Source organism: Salmo salar, chromosome ssa04, assembly GCF_905237065.1.
Source record: "Salmo salar chromosome ssa04, Ssal_v3.1, whole genome shotgun sequence".
Classification (NCBI taxonomy): Eukaryota; Metazoa; Chordata; class Actinopteri; order Salmoniformes; family Salmonidae; genus Salmo; species Salmo salar.
Genome location: NC_059445.1, coordinates 86,019,439 through 86,034,527, shown reverse-complemented (window position 1 = coordinate 86,034,527; position 15,089 = coordinate 86,019,439). Strand labels below are relative to the sequence as shown.

Sequence of the window (15,089 nt, the reverse complement as noted above, 5' to 3'; positions counted from 1 at the left end):
AGAAAAATGAACGGAATTCGAGCATGCCTGCCAAACCTCTCTCACTCACTCACACACACACACACACACACACACACACACACACACACACACACACACACACACACACACACACACACACACACACACATGCACACATACACACACACACACGTTTAAAGTCATTCAAATCAGTTGAATGAAAATTGTGAAATGATTAAATCAGTTCAGACTTGTGGAAATCTAGAAAGACAGTTATTTCAGTCAGAGTTGGAGATCTGGGGAAAATTTGTCACAGTATTGTCACAGGATTGTCACAGTCTGAGCAAAACAAATGCAACAATGGCGCACTCTAGTGGCGCACATGGTGTAGTACATCAAATCTTCCTCACCTGTTACCTTTTGTCCTCTTCATCCTCATCCTCATCCTCATCCTTCTTGGCCTTTGGGCTGGTCTTATTGGTGGCACTTAGGCCAATCATAGAGCCGGTGGGTGGGACTTCCTGTCTTTTCCTCAGCCCCTTCCTGTTCCTGCTCAGTTTTCTACGGCGACTGCTGACCTGGAACTCCTTATACTGCGGCAGATCTGAGACCTGCTCCTCCTCATCCTCACTGTGTCCCTCTTCCTCATCGGCTGAGGAAGACTCCTCACCATTGGAGCTCTGGGTGACGGAGGCTCTAGGTGGGCTGACATTGTCATTGAAGAATATAACGCTATGTTTGTTTTTTATGATACGGAGCAGGTCAATTGGACTACCATCACCTGGCCCTGGGGCGCCTACAGACTGGGGGGTATCAAAGGCAATAAGGCCCAGTCTGGCTTGGAAAGAGGGATGGAGAGAGGACTGGAGAGAGGACTGGAGGAGAGATGACTGGAGAGATGACTGGAGAGAGGACTGGAGGAGAGATGACTGGAGAGAGGACTGGAGAGAGGACTGGAGGAGAGATGACTGGAGAGAGGACTGGAAGAGAGGACTGGAGGAGAGAGGACTGGAGGAGAGATGACTGGAGAGAGGACTGGAGAGATGACTGGAGAGATGACTGGAGAGATGACTGGAGAGAGGACTGAAAAAAGGGGAGAAGAGAGGGGTAGTGAGAGGGGAGAAGAGAGAGGGGTAGTGAGAGGGGAGAAGAGAGAGGGGTAGTGAGAGGGGAGAAGAGAGAGGTGTAGAAGGAGGAGGGTAGAGATGGGATCCCTAGGTCTCTCTGCCTCATCTACTCTAACAGGATGCTGTTGGCCAGAGTGTTCCTTCACACCTGAGACAACACCAGACTCTGTATAATGTCTCCACCTCAGTAGTACAGCTCACAGAGGAGATCTGCTCCATGTGTACCTCATCCACGTGCCTGGATGTCTCAGGGCACATGTCCCAGGTCTCACCCAGAATCGGTCCACTCTCGGTGGGGTCTGGATCACAGCACACAGGGAGGGAGGGGGCAGTAGGCCTATGGTCCAGGTCCACCTCATCCAGGTCCCGTGGTGGTTTGAGCCAAGGTAGGTCCACTCACCATCTCTTACCCACTTTTTTTCTTCTTCAAATGACTATCTAATCAAAACTTTACATAAAACTTCAAAACAGGGTTTTACTCGAGAATAGTTGGAAATGCCATTGCAGATGAGGGGAGAAAATGTGTTAAATTTAAATTCACCGTTCGTTAAATTTGATTTGCCAGCGGCTCAAGATGAGCAATGGCCTCGTCTTCAAACCTGGATCTGTATCAGACACTGCACCGAACGGAGTTACAGTACGACCCGCGTGAAAGACGCGAGTATTGTCTAAGTTTTTCAAACAGGGAAAAAGGTATTGCTATAACATCACAAAAGGCTGTTTTTTCCTCCCAAAACGGATAATTCCTGTTACTCCCAATTTAAACAACACCCCCCCCCTCCCTCCGTTATGAGTAGTCTAGTCTAAGTGCACTTTAATTCATTTCCTCAATTGAAAATCAAATCAAAGTTTATTGTTGTATAATTTTATTGCAAGAAATGCATAATTCTGCAGGAGTTAATATTATATTACGCTACATGTGAGAGTTTATAGGCCTACAGTCACTGTCCATATTTCAGTTGCTATTCCATTTAACCCATAGGAACTTAAATAAGGAATATTCTGTTTATTTATGGATACAGGAATATTCGTGAACGGGATGTCCAAGGTGCATGTAAACAGTTTATCCCCGAACAAGAACTAATAAAACGGAATTTGAGCTGCGTGCATGTAAACGTGATCACTGTGGCGTTGATTTGGCTCGTAACCTGTTTATGACAGTTTGTGATGGAGAAAAAAAATCAACAACAACAACAACAACAAAAAATCCATGTACTTTTAAAATGACTTTGCGAGTTAGCTGTTGGAGACCCCTTGGTTTAGGATCTTTGCTACATCTAAGCAAGTTTTTGTCAAAACTCAGTCCAGAAATGACCTCAAGTCACCACCTGGTGGCAGCAGCGGCGGCTGTATTTTCCAAAACGCCAACTAGGAGGTTTGTCCCTCATGACTCTCTGTAGAGACATTTGACAGCGCGCCTTAAAAAAAAAATAATAATAATTCGCGGGAATTAAAATCAGAAGAATCGACACGAAGCAGCTCAAACAAAAACAGTGAATAGAAGACTGTGAAATAACATTACAAAAAAAAAAAATGAGTTTGTGGGTGGACAAATACAGACCTACCTCTCTGGGGAAATTGGACTACCACAAAGAGCAAGCTAATCAACTGAAAAACCTGGTAAGATTTAAACCAGTTTATCAACATGGCCGGCTAACGTTAGCTAGCTAGATTCTCTGTTTAGGGAGCGTATTATCACAGTGTCTTTGGTATGGTAGCAACTTGCTAACTAACTTAGCCAGCTAACTATTGGTATGTCTTTGGTATGGTAGCAGTTTGCTAACTAACTTAGCCAGCTAACTATTGGTATGTCTGGTATGGTAGCAGCTTGGTAACTAACTTAGCCAGCTAACTATTGGTATGTCTTTATGGTAGCAGCTTGCTAACTAACTTAGCCAGCTAACTATTGGTATGTCTTTGGTATGGTAGCAGCTTGCTAACTATTGGTATGTCTTTGGTAAGGTAGCAGCTTCCTAACTAACTTAGCCAGCTAACTATTGGTATGTCTTTATGGTAGCAGCTTGCTAACTAACTTAGCCAGCTAACTATTGGTATGTCTGGTATGGTAGCAGCTTGCTAACTATTGGTATGTCTTTGGTAAGGTAGCAGCTTCCTAACTAACTTAGCTAACTATTGGTATGTCTTTGGTATGGTAACAGCTTGCTAACTAACTTAGCCAGCTAACTATTGCAGTAGTTTTGTCGTACTTTGTCAGCTAGTCAGCTAACATTAGCTAGAAGGTTTCCAGTAGAGTGTTGCTAGCCAGATACAGTAATCTACTAGCCACATATCAACATGGCTCTGTTCTGTAGTGAGGGTTAAGTACGTCTTAACGTTAGCTAAAATTTAACGTAAGTTATCCCCAAACATACAACTTTTGACGTTACTTTGACATAACACGTATCAGTGTAACCATAACCCTGTAGTAGGGTAGCTAAATGACTGTACAGGCTGTGCATGAATCACTGCCGCGCTGGAACAAAACCCTGCACAGTGCACACCTTGTGAGTCTCCAGGACAGGAACACTGCGGGGTTTAACCTCGGGTCGGTTTTTATTAAAGTCGTTCAGTGTTCTCGGTGTAACAGTTTTGGATAATGGGACAATTCGGGGGATAATTCGGAGTACAACGCATTAATCATCCCTGCATTAAGTGAGGTACGCTTTCCCGACCCATATCTCTCGCTAACTCCACGGTGTCTTTAATATACACAGACAGGAAGCATGTCCAACCCTAATGTAGCTGTAGGCAAGCGGGTCAGATCTGCTGGCTAGTTTGATTAGGGCTCATCGTAGCAAAACGTTTTTCTGCAGTAAACTTAAACAGGCATTTCTTACTGGACAACTCCAGGTAGTTCCTCCCTCCGTGTCTAGTGCCTAATGAACAACTTCCTGTTCCACATCCAGTGTGGCGACTTAGATAGTAGTAAGATAATCAGGTGGGTGCTTACATTTTGTCCTATTTCACACATGCGCATGTGTAAATTGGATATTTGTTACTTCCCCCGAGAGTCGGCTCTGAGCCAGGGATCAGCCATTATTGATTGCTACCCTGGATAAATTAGGATTAAGTACTTTGCTCAAGGGCAAATCAATCGGGTTTTTTTCCACCTTGTCGGCTTTGGGATTTGAACCAGCGGCCTTTAGGCTACTGGTCCGACGGCTCCTGACCGCTCGGCTGCTTCCTCATCTGTTGGTGTACGGGGCTGTCTTCTATAACCTGTGTGTTCTCCAGGTCCAATGTGGGGACTTCCCTCATCTGTTGGTGTACGGGCCGTCCGGAGCAGGGAAGAAGACCCGTATCATGTGTCTGCTGAGAGAACTGTACGGAGCTGGGGTGGAGAAACTACGCATAGAACACCAGACCGTTACGGTGAGGAGAGGGTTACACACACCATAACGATGAGTAGAAGGTTAACGTCACACATACTCTCCCCATCACGGTGAGGAAAGGGTTAACCACACACACACACACACACACACACACACACACACACACACACATCACGGTGAGGAGAGGGATATATGATGGTATCGCCCCCTATTGGCCATAAGACGATCCAGGGTGTCAAACACTTTGAAGTGTGTTTGTCTAAGCGTTAATCTCACATCAAACCGTGAGCTCTTGTTGTATAGCAAGTAGCTTAAGCCTAGCACTGGGAAGTTTATATAGGATGTTAGCCTACATTTAGCGCTACATTAATCAATTAGCCTACATCAATTAGCCTACATTTAGAGCTACATGAATCAATTGGCCTCCATTTAGAGCTACATGAATCAATTGGCCTCCATTTAGAGCTACATGAATCAATTGGCCTCCATTTAGAGCTACATGAATCAATTGGCCTCCATTTAGAGCTACATGAATCAATTGGCCTCCATTTAGAGCTACATGAATCAATTGGCCTCCATTTAGAGCTACATGAATCAATTGGCCTCCATTTAGAGCTACATGAATCAATTGGCCTCCATTTAGCGCTACATGAATCAATTGGCCTACATTTAGCGCTACATGAATCAATTGGCCTACATTTAGAGCTACATGAATCAATTGCCCTACATTTAGAGCTACATGAATCAATTGGCCTACATTTAGCGATATCATGTTTTGAGTATGTAGTCCAATATGCACATATGTCGGCAAATACTCCGAAGAGCCGAAAAATAAATAAATGTTATAATTTTGGATTCTTTTGACAGGCTGCACATCAAAATATCACTCATGCATTCCCTGGCCATGTTAGATAGATACAGCTCACTGACCAGTCAGTCCCTGGCCATGTTAGATAGATACAGCTCACTGACCAGTCAGTCCCTGGCCGTGTTAGATAGATACAGCTCACTGACCAGTCAGTCCCTGGCCATGTTAGATAGATACAGCTCACTGACCAGTCAGTCCCTGGCCATGTTAGATAGATACAGCTCACTGACCAGTCAGTCCCTGGCCATGTTAGATAGATACAGCTCACTGACCAGTCAGTCCCTGGCCATGTTAGATAGATACAGCTCACTGACCAGTCAGTCCCTGGCCATGTTAGATAGATACAGCTCACTGACCAGTCAGTCCCTGGCCATGTTAGATAGATACAGCTCACTGACCAGTCAGTCCCTGGCCATGTTAGATAGATACAGCTCACTGACCAGTCAGTCCCTGGCCATGTTAGATAGATACAGCTCACTGACCAGTCAGTCCCTGGCCGTGTTAGATAGATACAGCTCACTGACCAGTCAGTCCCTGGCCATGTTAGATAGATACAGCTCACTGACCAGTCAGTCCCTGGCCATGTTAGATAGATACAGCTCACTGACCAGTCAGTCCCTGGCCATGTTAGATAGATACAGCTCACTGACCAGTCAGTCCCTGGCCATGTTAGATAGATACAGCTCACTGACCAGTCAGTCCCTGGCCGTGTTAGATAGATACAGCTCACTGACCAGTCAGTCCCTGGCCGTGTTAGATAGATACAGCTCACTGACCAGTCAGTCCCTGGCCATGTTAGATAGATACAGCTCACTGACCAGTCAGTCCCTGGCCATGTTAGATAGATACAGCTCACTGACCAGTCAGTCCCTGGCCATGTTAGATAGATACAGCTCACTGACCAGTCAGTCCCTGGCCATGTTAGATAGATACAGCTCACTGACCAGTCAGTCCCTGGCCATGTTAGATAGATACAGCTCACTGACCAGTCAGTCCCTGGCCGTGTTAGATAGATACAGCTCACTGACCAGTCAGTCCCTGGCCGTGTTAGATAGATACAGCTCACTGACCAGTCAGTCCCTGGCCATGTTAGATAGATACAGCTCACTGACCAGTCAGTCCCTGGCCGTGTTAGATAGATACAGCTCACTGACCAGTCAGTCCCTGGCCGTGTTAGATAGATACAGCTCACTGACCAGTCAGTCCCTGGCCGTGTTAGATAGATACAGCTCACTGACCAGTCAGTCCCTGGCCATGTTAGATAGATACAGCTCACTGACCAGTCAGTCCCTGGCCGTGTTAGATAGATACAGCTCACTGACCAGTCAGTCCCTGGCCGTGTTAGATAGATACAGCTCACTGACCAGTCAGTCCCTGGCCATGTTAGATAGATACAGCTCACTGACCAGTCAGTCCCTGGCCATGTTAGATAGATACAGCTCACTGACCAGTCAGTCCCTGGCCATGTTAGATAGATACAGCTCACTGACCAGTCAGTCCCTGGCCATGTTAGATAGATACAGCTCACTGACCAGTCAGTCCCTGGCCGTGTTAGATAGATACAGCTCACTGACCAGTCAGTCCCTGGCCATGTTAGATAGATACAGCTCACTGACCAGTCAGTCCCTGGCCATGTTAGATAGATACAGCTCACTGACCAGTCAGTCCCTGGCCATGTTAGATAGATACAGCTCACTGACCAGTCAGTCCCTGGCCGTGTTAGATAGATACAGCTCACTGACCAGTCAGTCCCTGGCCATGTTAGATAGATACAGCTCACTGACCAGTCAGTCCCTGGCCATGTTAGATAGATACAGCTCACTGACCAGTCAGTCCCTGGCCGTGTTAGATAGATACAGCTCACTGACCAGTCAGTCCCTGGCCGTGTTAGATAACAGCTCACTGACCAGTCAGTCCCTGGCCATGTTAGATAGATACAGCTCACTGACCAGTCAGTCCCTGGCCATGTTAGATAGATACAGCTCACTGACCAGTCAGTCCCTGGCCGTGTTAGATAGATACAGCTCACTGACCAGTCAGTCCCTGGCCGTGTTAGATAGATACAGCTCACTGACCAGTCAGTCCCTGGCCGTGTTAGATAGATACAGCTCACTGACCAGTCAGTCCCTGGCCGTGTTAGATAGATACAGCTCACTGACCAGTCAGTCCCTGGCCGTGTTAGATACAGCTCACTGACCAGTCAGTCCCTGGCCATGTTAGATAGATACAGCTCACTGACCAGTCAGTCCCTGGCCAGGTTAGATAGATGGATCATCTCATTTGACTGACTAGAGCCCTGCTGCTGCTAACATAAAGTAACTATCCATGGAAATATATTTTTTTGCTCATTGCCATTTTATTCTTATTTAGAAAAATATTGATCACTTTTTTCCCCCCATATCACCTCCCCACAAAAGTTGTATTTATTGGGGGGGTGTCAGTCAATCATTGTCGCTAGACGATGCTATCGTAATATCGCCCAACCCTAACACACTGCACACACACACTACACACACACACACACACACACACACTGCACAGATCCGAGGTGGAGAAACTACACAGACACATCTCAATACTACCATCTGATTCATTCTGCGTACGTGTCCTCTTCTCTGTTCAGGCTCCTTCTAAGAAGAAGATTGAGATCAACACCATAGCCAGTAACTACCACCTGGAGGTCAACCCAAGGTAAACAGGAAGTAGTATTGGTAACATCAACACCATAGCCAGTAACTACCACCTGGAGGTCAACCCAAGGTAAACAGGAAGTAGTATTGGTACACATCAACACCATAGCCAGTAACTACCACCTGGAGGTCAACCCAAGGTAAACAGGAAGTAGTATTGGTACACATCAACACCATAGCCAGTAACTACCACCTGGAGGTCAACCCAAGGTAAACAGGAAGTAGTATTGGTACACATCAACACCATAGCCAGTAACTACCACCTGGAGGTCAACCCAAGGTAAACAGGAAGTAGTATTGGTACACATCAACACCATAGCCAGTAACTACCACCTGGAGGTCAACCCAAGGTAAACAGGAAGTAGTATTGGTAACATCAACACCATAGCCAGTAACTACCACCTGGAGGTCAACCCAAGGTAAACAGGAAGTAGTATTGGTACACATCAACACCATAGCCAGTAACTACCACCTGGAGGTCAACCCAAGGTAAACAGGAAGTAGTATTGGTACACATCAACACCATAGCCAGTAACTACCACCTGGAGGTCAACCCAAGGTAAACAGGAAGTAGTATTGGTACACATCAACACCATAGCCAGTAACTACCACCTGGAGGTCAACCCAAGGTAAACAGGAAGTAGTATTGGTACACATCAACACCATAGCCAGTAACTACCACCTGGAGGTCAACCCAAGGTAAACAGGAAGTAGTATTGGTACACATCAACACCATAGCCAGTAACTACCACCTGGAGGTCAACCCAAGGTAAACAGGAAGTAGTATTGGTACACATCAACACCATAGCCAGTAACTACCACCTGGAGGTCAACCCAAGGTAAACAGGAAGTAGTATTGGTACACATCAACACCATAGCCAGTAACTACCACGTGGAGGTCAACCCAAGGTAAACAGGAAGTAGTATTGGTACACATCAACACCATAGCCTGGGACTCAACGATCTGAGTTGGAGAGATTTTCCTCATCAGAGTGTTGCTGCTAACAGTGACAGTGTGTTTTGTAAGGACCGTGTGTGTGGTCAGTACGCTAGGTAAACAGGTAGTAGTATTGAACATCCACCATAGCCAGTATCTACACGAGTGATCCAGGTAAACAGTAGTACTGGTACACATCAACACCATAGCTAGTAACTCAGTGATGTCCCAGGTAAACAGTGACGTAGTATTGAACATCTCTCAACAGTGATGCCTGGTAATCAGTGAGCCGAGTTGGTCATATTGCTCTCTCTGATTTTAACAGTGTTGCTGCTAACAGTGTACATCTCTGTTTTGTAACTGTGAGTGCTGGTCAGTGATGCTGGTAACAGTGTGGTCATATTGAACATCTCTCTGATTTTAACAGTGATGCTGGTAACAGTGATGCTGGTAACAGTGATGCTGGTAACAGTGATGCTGGTAACAGTGGCCGTGTGGTCATATTGAACATCTCTCTGATTTTAACAGTGATGCTGGTAACAGTGACCGTGTGGTCATCCAGGAGCTGATCAAGACTATGGCCCAGGCTCAACAGATCCAGACCAGCACCCAGAGGGAGTTCAAAGGTCAGACACTCACACGCACACACAAACACACGCGCTGCGTACTGTTCTGTTAGGATGTTCACGTTCTGACACCATTTTAATAAAACAACCTCTCTCTCACACTCTCTCTCACACCTAGTGGTCCTGTTGACAGAGGTGGACCGCCTCACTAAGGATGCCCAGCATGCATTGCGTCGTACCATGGAGAAGTACATGTCCACCTGCCGGATCATCCTCTGCTGTAACTCCACCTCCAAAGTCATTGGACCAATCAGGAGCAGGTGTCTGGCCATCAGGGTGCCCCTGCCCAGTACAGAGGAGGTAGGGCGTTATGGGATGGAGAGGGAAGGATGTTTAGTGAGTGCAAGGTAGATTATTTCAACTACCATCAAATGTGACTCTTTGAATTCTCACCTTCTGTCATCTCTTTTCTCTCTCCTCTCTTCTCTCTTCTCTCTTTCTCTCTTTCTTTCTCTCTCTCTCTTCTCTCTCTTTCTCTCTTCTCTCTCTCTCTTTCTCTCTTCTCTCTCCTCTCTTTCTCTCTTCTCTCTCTCTCTTTCTCTCTTCTCTCTCTCTCTTTCTCTCTTCTCTTTCTCTCTTCTCTCTCCTCTCTTTCCCTCTCTTTCCCTCTCTCGCCCTCTCTCTTTCCCTCTCTCTTTCCCTCTCTCTTTCCCTCTCTCTTTCCCTCTCTCTTTCCCTCTCTCTTTCCCTCTCTCTTTCCCTCTCTCTTTCCCTCTCTCTTTCCCTCTCTCTTTCCCTCTCTCTTTCCCTCTCTCTTTCCCTCTCTCTTTCCCTCTCTCTTTCCCTCTCTCTTTCCCTCTCTCTCTCTTTCTCTCTTTCTCTCTTTCTTTCTCTCTCTCTCTCTCTTTCTTTCTCTCTTTCTCTCTTTCTTTCTCTCTCTCTCTCTCTTTCTTTCTCTCTCTCTCTCTCTCCTCTTTCTCTCTCTCTCAGGTGTGTAATGTTCTGTCTACAGTGTGTAGGAAGGAGGGTCTGCTTCTCCCCACTGAGTTGTCCAAACGGATCTCGGAGAAGTCTGGACGCAACCTCCGCAAAGCACTGCTGATGTGTGAGGCGTGCAGAGTGCAACAGTAAGTCTTGTCGCTGTGTGAGATGCTGCGACGGGTAAGTCTTGTTGCCGTTTGATAACCTTTGACCCCTGTTCTCCAGGTACCCGTTCTCAGCAGACCAGGACATCCCGGAGACCGACTGGGAGGTTTACCTGAGAGAGACGGCCAATGCCATCGTCAGTCAGCAGAGTCCTCAGAGGTGAGAGGGGAGTGAGAAGGACTGGAATAAAAAAAAAACATTGAACAAACATCCCTATTAAAATGGTTTCTGAACTAAAAGGTTTTTCTCTCTCTCTCCCCTACCTCCCTCTCTCTCTCCCCTACCTCCCTCTCTCTCTCCCCTACCTCCCTCTCTCTCTCCCAGGTTGTTAGAGGTGAGGGGGAGACTGTATGAGTTGCTGACTCACTGTATTCCTCCTGAGATCATCATGAAGGTACGCCTCACAAACACTGAGCACCGACTATGGGGAGGGGTGTGTGTGTGTGTGTGCATGCTGTTAACTCTGTGGCGTGTTAAGGTGCTGTGTCTGTCTGTGTAGGGCCTGGTAACAGAGCTGCTAGGTAACTGTGACGGACAGCTGAAGGCAGAGGTGACTCACATGGCAGCCCACTACGAACACCGACTGCAGCAGGGCAATAAGGCCGTCTACCATCTAGAGGCATTCACCGCCAGGTTCATGGCCATCTACAAGAAGTTCATGGAGGACGGGCTGGACGCCATGTCGTTCTGATCTGGCTCTCTCCTCATCTCTCTCCTCATCGCTCTCCTCATCTCTCTCCTCATCGCTCTCCTCATCTCTCTCCTCATCTCTCTCCTCCTCATCTCTCTCCTCCTCATCTCTCTCCTCCTCATCGCTCTCCTCATCTCTCTCCTCATCGCTCTCCTCATCGCTCTCCTCATCGCTCTCCTCATCGCTCTCCTCATCGCTCTCCTCATCGCTCTCCTCATCGCTCTCCTCATCTCTCTCCTCATCTCTCTCCTCCTCATCGCTCTCCTCCTCATCGCTCTCCTCCTCATCGCTCTCCTCCTCATCGCTCTCCTCCTCATCGCTCTCCTCCTCATCGCTCTCCTCCTCATCGCTCTCCTCCTCATCGCTCTCCTCCTCATCTCTCTCCTCCTCATCTCTCTCCTCCTCATCTCTCTCCTCCTCATCTCTCTCCTCCTCATCTCTCTCCTCCTCATCTCTCTCCTCCTCATCTCTCTCCTCATCTCTAAATCTCTCTTTCCTGTCTCCATGTCGTTCTTATCTGGCTTTCTCCTCATCTCTAAATCTCTCTTTCCTGTCTCCATGTCGTTCTCATCGCTCTCCTCATCGCTCTCCTCATCGCTCTCCTCATCGCTCTCCTCATCGCTCTCCTCATCGCTCTCCTCATCTCTCTCCTCATCTCTCTCCTCATCTCTAAATCTCTCTTTCCTGTCTCCATGTCGTTCTCATCTCTCTCCTCATCTCTCTCCTCATCTCTAAATCTCTCTTTCCTGTCTCCATGACGTTCTGATCTAACTCGACTTGCTCTTTCTCCCCCCTCTTCATCATCCTTCATCTTCAACATCCTTCTGGATGCCTTGATGTTTATCTAACTCTCTCTCATATATATATATACCTTGTAATATATGAGGGGTTCAGAGGCCCAGTCTTTGGTTGATATCAATAATTGATTAATTTGGATAGTGAAACATCTCTTATGTACCGTCTTATTGAACCCATGCTGTAAAATAAAGTTGACTTTCGTACAAAATGTCTTAAAGTAAACTGTCTATTGATTGATATTACCTGGTAGATACCACCACCACCACCACCTCCATATTGTCTGTTTTCCGTCTGTCTCAATGGGGCAGCCAATGGCCCGTTTTGAATTTGTTGTGCACCTCCTGGGACCCATGCCTCGTACCTGGCGCTCCACCCCACAGGTCATGACCCCAGTGGGCCCCTGGGTTAGCGCTACACCCCAAGCCCTGCCATACCCACAGGTCATGACCCCAGTGGGCCCCTGGGTTAGCGCTACACCCCAAGCCCTGCCATACCCACAGGTCATGACCTCCATTATACCCACAGAACTACGGTCGTCGGTGGGGGGGGCACCTACTCTGCCTGCCAACAGAGACTGAGAGGGAAGCCTTCCTCACTGTCCTCATCCTCCCCCAGCACCAGTCCCAAACTGCATGACCCTATACCCACACCCTTCTCCAAGTGCCTGTCATTTAGGTCCATCCCAGTCTCCATCATCCAGGAGACTCCTGGGCTCTACCAGCCACAATCTGTCCTCTACCCACCCAGTAGTGTCTCGTCCTCCCCAGGCTTGGAGCCCTCCACCCCTGGTACCAGCGGCCTGGAGACCCCGTTCTCCCCCACCCACTGCCTGACAGCTCCCCAGCCCTTCAGTGGCGGCTCCCCAGCCCTTCAGTGACCCAACAGCTTCCCAAAATGCCAGTGAAAGGCAGCAGCTCGTCAAGCCCCACTCTGGAGGCAGGGTAGCCTAGTGGTTAGAGTGTAGGGGGGGTAGGTAGCCTAGTGGTTAGAGTGTAGGGGGGGCAGGTAGCCTAGTGGTTAGAGTGTAGGGGGGGGTAGGTAGCCTAGTGGTTAGAGTGTAGGGGGGCAGGTAGCCTAGTGGTTAGAGTGTAGGGGTGGCAGGTAGTCTAGTGGTTAGAGTGTAGGGGGGGCAGGTAGCCTAGTGGTTAGAGTGGAGGGGTGGCAGGTAGCCTAGTGGTTAGAGTGTAGGGGGGGCAGGTAGACTAGTGGTTAGTGTAGGGGGGGCAGGTAGCCTAGTGCTTAGAGTGTAGTGGGGTAGGTAGCCTAGTGGTTAGAGTGTAGGGGGGTAGGTAGCCTAGTGGTTAGAGTGTAGGGGGGGCGGCAGGTAGCCTAGTGGTTAGAGTGTAGGGGGGGTAGGTAGCCTAGTGGTTAGAGTGTAGGGCGGCAGGTAGCCTAGAGGTTAGAGTGTAGGGGGGCAGGTAGCCTAGTGGTTAGAGTGTAGGGGGTCAGGTAGCCGAGTGGTTAGATTGTTGGACTAGTAACCGGAAGGTTGCTAGATCGAATCCCCGAGCTGACAAGGTAAAAATCTGTCATTCTGCCTCTTGAGCAAGGCAGTTAACCCACTGTTCCCCGGGCGCTGAAGACATGGACGTCGATTAAGGCAGCCCCCCCCACCTCTCTGATTCAGAGGGGTTGGGGTAAATGCGGAAGATACATTTCAGTTGAATACATTCAGTTGGACAACTGACTAGGTTTTCCCCCTTCACCATTAACATCACACAGGACTCACTGGAACTGGACCGGAGGTACCTTGTTAATGAGATCACCAGGACTCACGGGAACTGGACCGGAGGTACCTTGTTAATGAGATCACCAGGACTCACGGGAACTGGACCGGAGGTACCGTGTTAATGAGATCACCAGGACTCACTGGAACTGGACCGGAGGTACCGTGTTAATGAGATCACCAGGACTCACGGGAACTGGACCGGAGGTACCGTGTTAATGAGATCACCAGGACTCACGGGAACTGGACCGGAGGTACCGTGTTAATGAGATCACCAGGACTCACGGGAACTGGACCGGAGGTACCGTGTTAATGAGATCACCAGGACTCACGGGAACTGGACCGGAGGTACCGTGTTAATGAGATCACCAGGACTCACGGGAACTGGACCGGAGGTACCGTGTTAATGAGATTATCAGAAACGACCTCTCGTGCATCTCTGTCCACAGTCATGCGTAGCAACACTTTCATTTTTACAACGTCTGCATGGACTTGGACTACAGAATACAGGAAGCTCCGCCAAAAAACACAACTGAGGGGAACGGAAACAGTATCCTTAAGATCAAAATCTAATGTGTGTCTTTTCAGAAGATTTTGTCAATGTACAGAAATTGACGATGCAATGATATATGGCTGACCTCTCAGAAACAATACAGGCATACTATGTAGCCTGCCCCCCCCTTACAGCCGTAACCCCAGGAAGTACAACTTCATTTTTACTTCTGGCTGCAGATATTGTAAGTGGTAGAGTGCTTCAGATTGTTTTGTGTATCTGTTTTTTTTACAATGAGATGATTTCAACCAACGAAAGTGCTTTTGACTGGAAACAGGGAAAACTTAACTCAATTCGAGGGTCATTTAAAAACAATTTTTTTTAATTTTTTTTTATTAATGATAAGATTTAAAGGGCGACTGCAACAACAACATCAAAGACCAACCAATCAGAGCCCTGCAGTGTGATCAAACTACTGAAACACCTGAACAAGCTCACCATTCCAGATGGAATACTGTACAAGGACAAGAGAGACGTGAACAAAAAGCTCTTCCAATAAGTTGTACCTGATTCTCTGAAGCGGCAAGTTCTCCATGGACTCCGTGATACAGCTGGTCACCAAGGGGCGCTCTAGAACACTATCCTTAGCAAGACGACGATTATTTCAGACTGGGATTGGAGGGTGACATTGTGAATCATGTGAACTGCCATCAATGCATTGTTGGAAAGACTCCAGAGCCCACTTATCCAGGTG

At 47.7% G+C, this 15,089-nt stretch overlaps 1 protein-coding gene across 2 annotated transcripts; it reads left to right on the top strand.

Moving 5' to 3' along the window:
• Positions 1 to 2,459: 2,459 nt before the first annotated feature.
• rfc3 (replication factor C (activator 1) 3) lies at positions 2,460 to 11,464 on the top strand. 2 transcript variants are annotated; one of them, XM_045717436.1, is made up of 9 exons: positions 2,460 to 2,708; positions 4,323 to 4,460; positions 7,912 to 7,979; positions 9,444 to 9,541; positions 9,660 to 9,841; positions 10,472 to 10,608; positions 10,688 to 10,786; positions 10,952 to 11,021; positions 11,127 to 11,464. In XM_045717436.1, the coding sequence occupies exons 1-9, from the start codon at positions 2,622 to 2,624 to the stop codon at positions 11,316 to 11,318; spliced, it is 1,071 nt and encodes a 356-aa protein (XP_045573392.1). In that variant the 5' UTR covers positions 2,460 to 2,621; the 3' UTR covers positions 11,319 to 11,464. The 2 variants fall into 2 exon arrangements, with proteins under 2 accessions (XP_045573392.1, XP_045573393.1); XM_045717437.1 differs by having other exon boundaries at positions 11,106 to 11,348.
• Positions 11,465 to 15,089: the final 3,625 nt, after the last annotated feature.

Excerpts from the sequence above, each read along its gene's own strand:
- rfc3 (XM_045717436.1), top strand. The coding sequence starts at position 2,622 with ATGAGTTTGTGGGTGGACAAATACAGACCTACCTCTCTGGGGAAATTG. Across the intron at positions 9,542-9,659 it reads CACCCAGAGGGAGTTCAAAG|TGGTCCTGTTGACAGAGGTG; the intron begins GTCAGACACTCA and ends TCTCACACCTAG. Across the intron at positions 11,022-11,126 it reads CTCCTGAGATCATCATGAAG|GGCCTGGTAACAGAGCTGCT; the intron begins GTACGCCTCACA and ends CTGTCTGTGTAG.